Genomic DNA, 12,234 nt, shown 5'->3' on the forward strand with positions numbered 1-12,234 from the left:
CGGGAGCCCCGCCGCGCCTGGGCGGCCTGCCCTGAGCCACTGGCCGGCCCTCAGCTCCAAAAGCTGCGGAAGCGGAGACGCAAGGGCGCTGCGGAGGCGGAGGAGGAGCAGCAGGACAGCGGCAGCGAACCCCGGGGCGATGAGGACGACATCCCGCTGGGCCCCCAGTCCAACGTCAGCCTCCTGGATCAGCACCAGCACCTCAAAGAGAAAGCCGAAGGTGAGCAGGTGGGCAGGCCGCCAGGGCAGGGCAGGAGCCAGAGACTGCGCCAGTCTCTGACCCTCCTGCTTTCTTCCTCAGCCCGCAAGGAGTCGGCCAAGGAGAAGCAGCTCAAGGAAGAAGAGAAGATCCTGGAGAGTGTGGCTGAGGGCCGAGGTATGGCTGTGGCCGGCTCTGGGAGGTGGGCCGAGCCTGCTCCCCGCCCTGCCCTATGTACCAAGTGGATGGCTTCCCGGAGCTAGCCCTGAGCCGGTGTCTCCCCAGCCCTGATGTCCGTGAAGGAGATGGCCAAAGGCATCACGTATGACGACCCCATTAAGACCAGGTGTGTCTTCGGCCATGCAGTAGCCTGTATTTAGGATGGGTGTGGTCAAGACTAGCAGGGACACCCCGAGACCATCTGAGCCCCCGATCTCTACGGACTTGCACTGCCCACAGCTGGACACCGCCCCGCTACGTCCTGAGCATGTCTGAAGAGCGGCATGAGCGCGTGCGGAGGAAGCACCGCATCCTGGTGGAGGGAGATGCCATCCCGCCGCCCATCAAGAGCTTCAAGGAGATGAAGTTTCCGGCAGGTACTGGGGGAGCAGGAGACCCCAGTGTTACACGCCATGGGTTCCCCAGCCCCACTGAGCTCTACAGCTCCAGTGTTGGGTCCGGCAAACTGGGATGGGGCATTTGAGAAGGGGGCTCCTTTTCAGCTCCTCAGCTCTCAGCGTGTGCAATCCTCTGCTGTTATGGAGCTTCAGGGGAAAGTGTGCTGGGCGTAGGCAGACCCGAGTGGGAGTCCTGGCCCCACCTCACCATGGACTTGGAGGAAGTCTTTCTTCTTTTCTTCTCGATTTCGCTGTTTTGCACTTTGTGGGAATAGTACCCATTTTTCTATTTAAAGAATTATTTCATTTAACTTTTTTTTATTTACTTACTAACTTTAATTTGACTAGAAAGGGACAGAGAGAGAGAGAGAAAAGTGAGAGAGGGAGGGAAAGCCACCAGTTCCAGAACTCGAACCATGGTCAGCCATGTGCGAGTCCAGCGCCCTCAACCACCACACCACCTGCTGGTCCCAGTAGTGCCCATTTTACAGGCTCGGGGGCTCTGATCATCCCTGAGACCTCAGGGTGACACCTGTTTCCCGTAGCCATCCTAAGAGGTCTGAAGAAGAAAGGCATCCACCAGCCGACGCCCATTCAGATCCAGGGCATCCCTACCATGTGAGTGGACTGCGAACCTGGGTCTCTGAGGAGGGCGATGACAAGCAGCTGCAGACGTCGGGGATCTGGCTAAAGACGCGGCCCTTGACCCTCCGGCTATCCCCTTCCAACAGCCTGTCCGGCCGTGACATGATAGGCATTGCCTTCACGGGTTCAGGCAAGACGCTGGTCTTCACGTTGCCTGTCATCATGTTCTGCCTGGAGCAGGAGAAGAGGTTGCCTTTCTCCAAGCGTGAGGGCCCCTATGGGCTTATCATCTGCCCCTCGGTAAGGCGGGCAGCTGGGGGGCAGGGCAGAGGCTGCCACCACCTGCTGGTGCCAGCACCTCCTCCTGTGCCCGCAGCGGGAGCTGGCCCGGCAGACCCACGGCATCCTGGAGTATTACTGCCGCCTGCTGCAGGAGGACAGCTCTCCACTCCTGCGCTGTGCTCTCTGCATCGGGGGCATGTCCGTCAAAGAGCAGATGGAAACCATCCGACAGTGAGTCCTGGCACCTCTACCCCTCCGGCCTCTCTAGAGCCCCCTGGAGAAGCTGCAGGGGCCTTTAGGTTAGCAAGGCAGTGGGAGGTGGGCTACATCTCTTCCCCGCAGACCCTCAGAGTGGCTTCCTGAGGGCACAGCCCTCGAGGACCTGCTGGGGGCATCTGGGTGTCAGGAGGTCACAGAAGGCATAGCAGGGATGAGAGGCCATGCAGGGAGAAGTACAGAGGGCCAAAGCCCCAGAAGTGCTGGAAGGTCAGTGTCACTCAGCATGGCTCGCCTCGGAAGCTCAAGTGCTGGGCAGGGCTGGAGTCCTGTGGCACCATCCCCTCTCCTCACAGTAGCACCCCTGCAGGCATTGCTGAGTGCCTTGGACCCTAGGCCTTGGGGTTACAGATGGGCCAGACCCCTTCCCTGTTCCCAGTGCTCTCTCAGATCTCAGGGAAGACATAGACGTAGAACAGACTAAGCCAGGGATCAGTCAGGCGGTGTAATGGTCCGGGAGGCTGGCTCCCACATGGCTGACTTCACAGTTTAAGTCTCGGGCAGCAGCTTGAAAAGTACGCTGAGAGGGACCAGCAGTTGGCATATGGCTATGTCGCTGGACTCCCACGCAGTCGACTGCAGTTCATGTCCCGAACCCGGTGGCTTAAAACTCACACCAGGAACGTGTGCATGCGTGCCCAAGATCCCGAGAGAATGGAGGAGAAGGGATTGCGGCATGACCATCCCCCCCTGGGGGGTGATTTCTCGCTTTCTGTCTCTCTGTCTCTGTCTCTGTCTGGCTGGTGAGCGCACGCGCCCTATAGCAAAAACCTCTGGAAAAAAAAAAAAAAAGTGCCAGGCATGTGTCAGTGCTCGAAACCTGAGAGGAGACTGCAGGAGAAGGGGTTGCAGTGTGGCCATCCCAAGGGGTGGTTCTTCACTCACTCTCTCTCTTATGAACGCATGTGCCCTATAGCAAACTACAAAAGGAAAAGCAGAGACCGGCAGACAGCATAACGGTCATGTTGCTGGACTCCCATGTAGTTGACCATGGTTCAAGTCCCAGGCCTGCATGTATGCGTATGTGCTCAAAATCCTGAAAGGAGAATAGAAGAGAAGGGATTGTGGCGTGGCCATCCCTCCTGGGGGGTGATTTCTCGCTTCTGTCTCTCCGGTGAGCACACATGCCCTATAGCAAAAAAAAAAAAAAAACTATATAAAATTTTGAAAAGGAAACTTGGAAAGTGAGCCTCTTGAGACCTTCTGGAGGCTGGGGGAGCGCAGCAAAGGCCTCTGGGAAAATTCAGGACCGGCCCAGGGTGAGTGAGTACCCTGAGAGGGCATGTGCCATGCAGGAGGTAGGGTGGTGGCAATACTGAGCCGTAGGGGACAGCAAGGGGCAGGGCGGAGGTCGCCCTCCAGATCAGTGGAGGTCAGGTGCCCCTCGTCTGTCCTTGGGTCCCAGCGGCGTGCACATGATGGTGGCCACCCCTGGGCGCCTCATGGACCTGCTGCAGAAGAAGATGGTCAGCCTGGACATCTGCCGGTACCTGGCCCTGGACGAGGCCGACCGCATGATCGACATGGGCTTTGAGGGTGACATCCGCACCATCTTCTCCTACTTCAAGGTGCCCACCCCCTAGTCACGCACTCCTGCACCACCCTGAAGCTGTGTACCGCAGCCAGCTGTGCGGGTCCCAAGCCCCTGTGCTGCCCCATCTGTGCTGCCCCTGTGGGGGCTACTTCTCAGCCACTCAGCTTCCCTGGCCCCCAACCTCCTTGCCCTCAGCCCAGCCCCAGCCCCACCTGCCCTGGGTCCCAGCCCCTGTTTCCTCAGGGCCAGCGGCAGACTCTGCTCTTCAGTGCCACCATGCCGAAGAAGATTCAGAACTTTGCCAAGAGCGCCCTGGTAAAGCCGGTCACCATCAACGTGGGGCGTGCCGGGGCTGCCAGCCTTGACGTCATCCAGGTGGGCAAGCACTCCTGACGCCAGGGTCTCCTGCAGGAGCTGAATTTGGCAAGACTTACTTAGGCTGCTAGAGCTGGGGGTCTGCCTTGCAGGTCCGGACACCTTGGTCACCCCAGTGGCAATGGCACATGGTGCTGAGACCCTGCTCCACAGGCCAGGGCCATGTGAGAGGCCCAGGCTTAGCTCCTGGTTCAGACATTCGCAGCCTGGCATGGTGGTCTGTGTCTAACCTCAGCAACTTGCCGAGGCAGGAGGGTGGCCTGGGCACAGTGAGACCAGCTACTGAGAGCCGGGCGTGCTGGCTCCAGCCTGGGTCTGGGAGGCTGAGGCAGGAGGACCACAGCATGGCTAGAGCCCTCTGAGGAGAAAGAACTTGAAGAAGGCTTCTGGTCACCTGGCCCAGCTTTGGGCGCCCAGCCTTTGTGGCCAGCCCACAGCAGGTGATCACCTGACCTCACCCTGTGCCGGCAGGAGGTGGAATACGTGAAGGAGGAGGCCAAGATGGTGTACCTGCTCGAGTGCCTGCAGAAGACACCCCCGCCTGTGAGTGCAGCCAGGCCACACTGGAGCCAGGCCCCCAAGCCCAAGGGCGAGCATGGCAGGGACAGCATGCTGGGGACAGTCGGCCATGCCCAGTGACTGAAGGTGGCCTCCTCACACAGGTGCTCATCTTCGCCGAGAAGAAGGCGGATGTGGACGCCATCCATGAGTACCTGCTTCTCAAGGGGGTGGAGGCCGTGGCCATCCATGGGGGCAAAGGTCAGGGGTGCAGGCATTGGAGTAGGCCCCTTCACCAAGTCCGCCCTGGCCAGCAGGGGCCAGCTTGCTGCTACTTCCAATTGGTACCACAGCCCCACTCACCGCCCCTCCCCAGACCAGGAAGAACGGACCAAGGCCATTGAGGCCTTCCGGGAGGGCAAGAAGGACGTCCTGGTGGCCACAGACGTAGCCTCCAAGGGCCTGGACTTCCCCGCCATCCAGCACGTCATCAACTACGACATGCCAGAGGAGATCGAGAACTATGGTGAGCAGCCTGGGGACAGGGGCCGGGGACCGGCCAGGCCAGGCTCGGCCAGGCAGTGGGCTTGAGCTGGTCCTCTCTGCAGTGCACCGGATCGGCCGCACCGGGCGCTCAGGAAACACGGGCATTGCCACCACCTTCATCAACAAGGCCTGTGGTGAGTGTGTCCCCAGAGCCACCTCAGCTGTGCCCCGGGTCCTCTGGCTGCAGGCCGGGCAGGGCCTGACCTCCCACACCCACAGACGAGTCCGTGCTGATGGACCTCAAAGCCCTGCTCCTGGAAGCCAAGCAGAAGGTGCCTCCCGTGCTACAGGTGCTGCACTGCGGGGACGAGTCCATGCTGGACATCGGAGGTGACTGCGGCCGGGGCCCATCCCTGGGGGGCGGGCGGGCGGGCACGCCTTGGGACAGTGCACACTGTACCCTGGTGGCAGGGGGCCTGCCGGAATGGGGGTCCTGGTCTATTGACCCTTCCCGCCCCTCGTGCCCCAGGAGAGCGTGGCTGTGCCTTCTGCGGGGGCCTGGGCCATCGGATCACCGACTGTCCCAAGCTCGAGGCCATGCAGACCAAGCAGGTCAGCAACATCGGCCGCAAGGACTACCTGGCCCACAGCTCCATGGACTTCTGAGCCGGCGCCCTGTCCCATGGGGCTGCAGTCGTGGGCTGAGCTCCAGTCACACACACTCACACACACACACACACGTACACGTGCACACACACACACAGACACACATACACACTGGTACACGTGCGCACACACACAGACACACGTACACATGCACACAGTCACACACACACACACATGCACACACCAACTCACCCCACCCCTCCCCACTGCACCCTGGACAAGAAACCAGTACCTGGTCAGGGCCAGGCCGGGCCTGGCTGCCTGCTCCCTCTGCCCCGGAATTACTTTTTTGCTCCCGTCTACCCCAGCAACCATTAAAGCACAAGCCGCCTTACCGGAGCCCCGCCTCACCTGTGTTTCGCCTCGCTGCCACCCCCCACCCCCCGCTTTTGCCAGCCGGGCCACTCCCTCTGACCTGCAGAGCTCCTCTGAGGCGAGACTCTGGTCTCCATAACCCCCGTTGCCCACACCCAGCCTACTGGTACTTGGAATTGTGCGGCCGGCTGCTGCCTGGAAGTTGGGGTTGGCTCTGGGCTGCCAGGGTCTGTAACCTGAGTGACCACAGTGCCAGGCCAAGGGCAGATGGTGGGGGTCTCTGGTCTCCCGGACTGGCTGCACAGCCCCAGCTCACTTCCTGCCAGTGTGTGGTACTTCAGGGACATCTGGGGCCCTTGGGAATGCCTCCTGCCCCCTGGTTGCCCACACCAGCCTGCGTGTCTGTTTGTCGAGAGCAACAGTGCCCCCTCACTCGTGCCCAGCTCACTGGGGCGTGAGGACCCACAGACTTGGCAGAGGCCCTTCTGGGGCGCTCAGGTGAGCACAGGAGGCAGCCAACTAGGGGAACGTGGTTGTCACGAGAAGGTGGGCCGGGGGCATCGCAGCTGGTGAGAGGTGGGAGGGCCGTGCGGGCCATGCTGTGCCTCGCGGTCGGCCACGCGTGTCCCAGCGGTTACTCAAGCCGTGTTTGTCACTGGAGTGTGGCCTGGGCCAAGTTACTTAATTTTTCTGAGTCTCGATTTCGTCATCGTTGAAATGGCGAGGAGGCAAAGGCCGTGGTGCCGGGCTGCCTTGGGGAGGCCTGGCCTATGGCGGGCACAGAGCCAAGTGCTGGGAGACCCTTAGACCAGTCCTGGCCTGGTGTGGGCCCCCAGGTGGCATTCCTCAGCCTGGGTAGTCTCCCCGAGGGGGGAGATCAGATTATGTGAACACCAGACCCACTCGGACCCCCAGATAGGCCTCCGGCAAGACGAGGAGAAAAAGCCCCCAGCAGGAAGCGAGGCTTTGAGAAAGCATGTGACCTCTCCAGGGCCCCTGGGGACCTGCCACCCACACTCACATGGCTGGGGCTGTTCGGGCTGTGGATGGCCCCGCGAGAACTGTGAGGGCCTTTGTGCTCCAACAGCGTCGGGTGGTCAGGGAAGGCCTCAGGAGGAAGAGGCGGCCCACTGTCCTGAGCAGCGCTGTGGTGAGGGCCTGGAGGGGCTGGTCTGGGCACGTGGAGGCTGGAACCTCCAGTACTAAAGCAAGGGGCCTTCCCCTGAGGAAGGGCAGAAATGGTTGGTCTGGAGGTGATGGAGAGAGCTAGGGAGGCCGCAGTGGGAGAGATGCCAGGACTGCCCTGGGTGGGCTGGTGGGTGGAGAGGGGCACCCAACGGCAGAGGCGTTCCTGACAGGCCAAGCAGGCCAGGCACTGACAAGAGGGCTAGTGAGTCAAATGGGACTCGCAGGAGGACGCCCGGAGTTGGCCCCTGGCTGGAGGAGGGTCCTGTGCTGGGGCACAGCCACCCCAACAGAGGAGGGGTCAGAGTTCACAATGTGGAGCCCCTGCAGGCAGCCGTTCCCCCCCCGGTCTTGGAGTGGGACCACGGGGGAGGGGGAGACAGCCACCCCAACAGAGGAGGGATCAGGGTTCATGACAGGGGGGCCCTGTGGGCAGCCATTGACCCCGTCAACCAGGGGCAGACACTGTCCATTTGCCCTCGGGTTCTGGGGTCCCACAGGCACTGTGGCCCCTGGAACTTGCCAGGACTCCAAGGGGAGTCTGCTGCCCCCAGCCCTACTGAAGACGGTGCCCCTCCCCCGGCTGCAGCTGGCTGGACAGGAGGGGAAGTGGCCAGAAGAGGAAGTGTGCAGAGTTCCCGTCCAGCCTGTCACAGTCTCCTCAGGCCTTCGGAGGGGTGGCCCTGTGGCCCGGCTGCGGCCATGGAGCCTCTGGAGACCCCCGTGAAGGACGGCATCCTCTACCAACACCACGTCAAGTTTGGCAAGGTGGGGACTCCCGCTGCCAGGCAGCCCTGGACAGCCCTCTGCACCTGGGAGGGCTGGGGTGGCAGGCAGGGTGGGGATCTAAGCCGGGTCTCAGTGTGGGAAGGAGCCTGGCCTTGGCCTGAGAGGGTGAAGGCTGGGCAGGCCTCTGCAGACCCTGCCTCCTTTAGAGATGGGGAAGGGCCCCAGCATCGAAACCCCCCAGCAGTGCCGAGCTTGATCGTGTGTCAGTCATGGCACTGAAGCCCCAGGGAAGGTGGGGGCTGGGCTGGAGGGACCCCACATGGAGCCCCACCCTGCGCAGCGGGCTCTGTCCTGGAGCTGTCACGGGTCATGGGCGCGAGGAGGTGGGGCTCACCTCCATCAGGCCAGCCCCGCACCCCAGGGCACAGCTGCTGCCCAGGCAGATAAACGGTTTCCTCTGCCGGGGCTCTGATGTTTCCTTCCTCGCCACTGTGCAGCTACGGCCCCCGCTGGGAGTGCCAGGGCCGCCCTGCTGCCGGGGGCTTCCCAGACATAACCCAGTGGAGATCCGACCTCACGTTCTTGGCCTTTTGAGGGATGGGGATGCAGTGCCAAGCAAGTCGCAGGATTTGAACCCAGCCTGACCCAGTGCAGCAGGCTTGTTCCCCGTAGCCAGGCAGGAGTTTGTGAGCCATGCACTGAGCTGAGCCGTGCTGTGAGGATCGGCCACTGAGGATCTCCTCCTGCCCTCCTCCCCACAGAAGTCCTGGCGAAAGGTGTGGGCCCTGCTATATGCAGGGAGCCCATCTGGTGTGGCCCGGCTGGAGAGCTGGGAGGTTCGGGATGGTGGCCTGGGACCAGCAACTGACAGAGCCCTGGGTCCCAGCCGGCGTGGGGAGCGGCGTGTCATCCGCCTGGCCGACTGCGTGTCTGTGCTGCCAGCCGATGGTGAGAGCTGCCCCCGGGACACTGGTGCCTTCCTGCTCACCACTACTGACCGGAACCACCTGCTCGCAGCACAGGACCGTCAGGCCTGGATGGGCTCCATCTGCCAACTGGCCTTCCCGGTGAGTGCAGGGAGGTGGGCAGGGACCACCTCACCCCATGCACACTCACACCATCAGCATCCCTGTGGAGCACCCTGCCCTGGAGCCCATGTGACGCGTGCCAAGGGGAAATGAGGAGTCAGGCAGGAGGGCACAGGAAAGCCTTCCGAAGAGAGGAAAGTGACCCCAAGTCATTGAAAGTACACAGGAGTCCACCAGGCAGAGCTGGGAGGAAAGTGTCCCAGACACTGAGACCTGAGGGTTGGCAGGTGAGGGAGCATTGGGGCAGCAGGGGCAGAGGCCCCGAGGCAGGAAGAGTGTGTAGGGTTTAAGGACAGGACAGCTGGTGTTGCTCGAGTGGAAGGAATGAGTCCTGCAGTGGAGAGCGAGGTTGGGGAGTTTGGTGGGAGCCAGCGAGGACCGTCATGGGCCAGGGACAGGGTTTAAGACTCTTGATGACAAAAGAAGGCTCTGGAGGACCAAAGCCAGACACTGCTGTAAGGCCTCATGGGTCTGTCATGGACGAAAAGGAAATGAGCCTAACAGGTCCTCAAAAAATTAAACATAGCCCAGGCGTAGGGCATGTGCTTCTGTGGGACCCTGTCCTTGGCAGCAGGACCACCCGGAAAGCCTGGTCGGAGTTCCAGTCCAACCAGAAGGCCAGACATGGTGTCTCACACCAGCAGGCTGAGGCAGTGGGCAGGACTGCAGGCCCTGAGGGCAGTTACACACAGTTACTATGTGGCCTGGCAGTCCCGTGCCTCAGTGTGTGTCCAGAGATCTGGGACAGGTGTTCGGATCAGACTTGTGACTGTCTATGGCAGCATTGTTCACAACACCCAGCAGGAGAAGACCCCAGCACCCACGACAGTGGGCGGAGGGCGGTGTGGTCCAGCCATGCACTGGAGTGCTGGTTGACTGTCAGAAGGAGGATGGGCCCTGGACATGGTCCCAGATGGCCACACACTGGAGAGCGGCCGTTTTAAACAAACATGGTGATCTTCAGACACGTACAAAACGTGGTTGTGTGAGCTTTATTTACATAGAGATAAAAGCTATTAACTTATAAACATGCTAGCTGTGTGCTGTTATGGATACTGCAGAGCAGTATCAGATTAAAAAAATGTCACATGGGTTTATTAAAATCAGCCCCAAAAGATCAGAGAAATCACATGGTGCCAGCCCTTCTCACATCATCAGCCGATTAACATCTAAAACAACTGGCTTTTCGTTACATTTCTCCTTTTATTTTTATTTATTTTTTAAAGAGTTATTTATTTAATTCCATTTGTTATCGTTATTTTTTAATTTGACCAGAGAGAGAAAGGGGAAACGAGAAAGCAAGCCACCAGGTCCAGGACTCGAACCATGGTCGGCCATGTGGGAATCCAGCTCCCTTATCCACTACACCACCTGCCGGTCCCTATTTTTTGTTTTATAAAATAATACATTTGAAACTGGTTTGGGGCTGATTTTGATAAACATGTGAGTTTTTTAACACAGCTAGCGTGTTTGTATGGTAATTATTTTATGCTATGTAAATGAAGCTCATGGAACCACATTTCTGTATGTGTCTAAAGGTCACCATGTTTGTTCAGAATGGCTGCTCTCCACAGCGCGTCTCTTCATTCCGTTTACCTGAAATGTCATCAGGCAACCTGCAGGGGCAGAAGCAGGCTGGGGATCTGGGGGCTGGGGCAGGCAGAGGTGGAGTGACTGCTGGGGGGAGGCCCCGTCAGGGTGATGAGAAAGTCCTAGAACATGAGCGCTGATGGTGCACAGCCAAGTGCACGGACTACACGCCGTGGACGCCGCATGGCAAACTTAGGTTCTGTGTCTTACACATTTGTTCTAGGTTTTTGTTTTAGGGTGTGTGCACTCACCAGAAACAGAATGAGGGAAAGTGAGAAATCACCCCCAGGGGGATGGCCATGCCACAGTCCCTTCTTCATTCTCCTCTCAGGATTTTGGGCACACATGCACACATACCCAACGTAATTGTCAAGCTGCCGGGTTCAGGGCTCGAACCGTAGTCAATCACATGGGAGTCCAGTGCCTTAACCACCATGCCACCTTCTGGCCCCATTTTACCACATTAAAAAAACAACAACAACATTTATTTATTTACCTATTTATTTGTTGTGATTTTCGGACCACCAGGTCCAGGACTTGAACTATGATTAGCTGTGTGAGAATCCAGCACCTCAACTACCATGCCACCTGCCAGCCCCAATTTTACCACATGATTTATTTATTTATTTATTTTTAAAAGAATTTGTATCGTTTTTATTAATTATTTTTTGCTTAGCTTTATTTTTAATTTGACCAACGAGAAACAGAGAGAAAGAAAATGAGAAAGCAAGCCTCCAAGTCTGGGATTTGAACCGTGATTGGCTGTGTGGGAGTTCAGCCCCTTTATCACCATGCCACCTCCCAAACCCACCAGATTTTTTAAACTGAAAGGAACACGAGTGGGGCCGGCAGGTGGTGTGGTGGTTAAGGCGGCTGGACTCCCACATGACTGACTGTGGTTCGAGTCCTGAACCTGGCAGCTTGCTTTCTCACTTTCCTTCTCTCTCTCTGGTCAACTTAAAAAAAAAAAAGAATAAAAATAAAATAATTCTTTTTAAAAAATGGAAACAAGAGTGAGGAGACAGTGAGAAAGTTGTTGCATTTGGCCCTGACTTGCTGCCATGGCCAAGGCTGTCATGGTTGGGTGCCAAGCGTCAGGAGGAGCCAGAAGGATGCGGTACTGTGGTGGGGTGAGAAGGCAGCCTGGGGCACTCTGCCGTGGCCGGCACCCTTGTGCTCCACCCTAGAACTCTGGCCCTGGGAGCTGCTGGACACCGCAGGCCCGCACACCGAGCGTGAGGCCGAGTGTACCCAGCAGTGGACAGCTCGGGCCCCTCGTGCAGCACCTCCCTGTCCCCGCACCTCAAGGACAAGCTGGGAGTCACCGCCTGTCTTGCCATGGAGAGAGGCGAGGAGGGGCGCCCAGCCCTGGCAGAGCTGGGCCTGGGCTGGGCGGCTGAGCCAGGGGCCGGGCAGCGTGGGCCACACTGGCCTCTGACCCGACCCCCCCACCCAGGGCACAGGGGACTGCTCTTCAGGCTCAGGAGAGGCAGCGTCCCCGAGGGCCGTGGTCCCCATGGAGGAGAACTCCATCTACTCCTCCTGGCAGGAAGGTGAGTAGGGGAGGCCGGGCCCTCCAGCTCAGGGCTGGGCCGGGGCTGACGGTCCTCTCTGCCTGTGTGCAGTGGGCGAGTTTCCGGTGGTGGTGCAGAGGTCCGAGGCCGCGGCCCGCTGCCACCTCAGGGGGCCCTACGTGCTGGTGCTGGGCCGCGACGCGCTGCAGCTGAGGGAGGCGTCCAGCCCGCAGGTCCTCTACGTCTGGCCCTACCGCTTCCTGCGCAAGTTCGGTTCCGTCAAGGTGAGGTGCGG

The 12,234-nt window shown here is 59.5% G+C and overlaps 2 protein-coding genes across 2 annotated transcripts in view; both read left to right on the plus strand.

The window, feature by feature from the left end:
- DDX41 (DEAD-box helicase 41) overlaps positions 1-5,857 on the plus strand; it is a gene marked incomplete in the record, with an annotated part of 6,100 nt that extends 243 nt beyond the window's left edge. The window contains 15 exon segments of the mRNA XM_027775922.1: positions 97-220; positions 302-376; positions 485-545; positions 659-795; positions 1,362-1,434; positions 1,548-1,701; positions 1,778-1,914; positions 3,365-3,527; positions 3,737-3,868; positions 4,340-4,411; positions 4,531-4,627; positions 4,743-4,892; positions 4,975-5,046; positions 5,132-5,242; positions 5,382-5,857. Of these exon segments, the coding sequence (XP_027631723.1) occupies positions 490-545; positions 659-795; positions 1,362-1,434; positions 1,548-1,701; positions 1,778-1,914; positions 3,365-3,527; positions 3,737-3,868; positions 4,340-4,411; positions 4,531-4,627; positions 4,743-4,892; positions 4,975-5,046; positions 5,132-5,242; positions 5,382-5,518 (1,491 nt within the window).
- A 1,010-nt stretch (positions 5,858-6,867) lies between these two features.
- The window catches only part of DOK3 (docking protein 3), a 17,341-nt gene continuing 11,974 nt past the window's right edge, over positions 6,868-12,234 (plus strand). The window contains exons 1-5 of the mRNA XM_027775895.1: positions 6,868-6,983; positions 7,519-7,786; positions 8,509-8,814; positions 11,882-11,978; positions 12,051-12,228. Of these exons, the coding sequence (XP_027631696.1) occupies positions 7,721-7,786; positions 8,509-8,814; positions 11,882-11,978; positions 12,051-12,228 (647 nt within the window). The 5' untranslated portion in view covers positions 6,868-6,983; positions 7,519-7,720. The remainder of the gene's footprint in view (positions 6,984-7,518; positions 7,787-8,508; positions 8,815-11,881; positions 11,979-12,050; positions 12,229-12,234) is intronic.

Source organism: Tupaia chinensis, unplaced genomic scaffold, assembly GCF_000334495.1.
Source record: "Tupaia chinensis unplaced genomic scaffold, TupChi_1.0 Scaffold000612_1, whole genome shotgun sequence".
Classification (NCBI taxonomy): domain Eukaryota; kingdom Metazoa; phylum Chordata; class Mammalia; order Scandentia; family Tupaiidae; genus Tupaia; species Tupaia belangeri.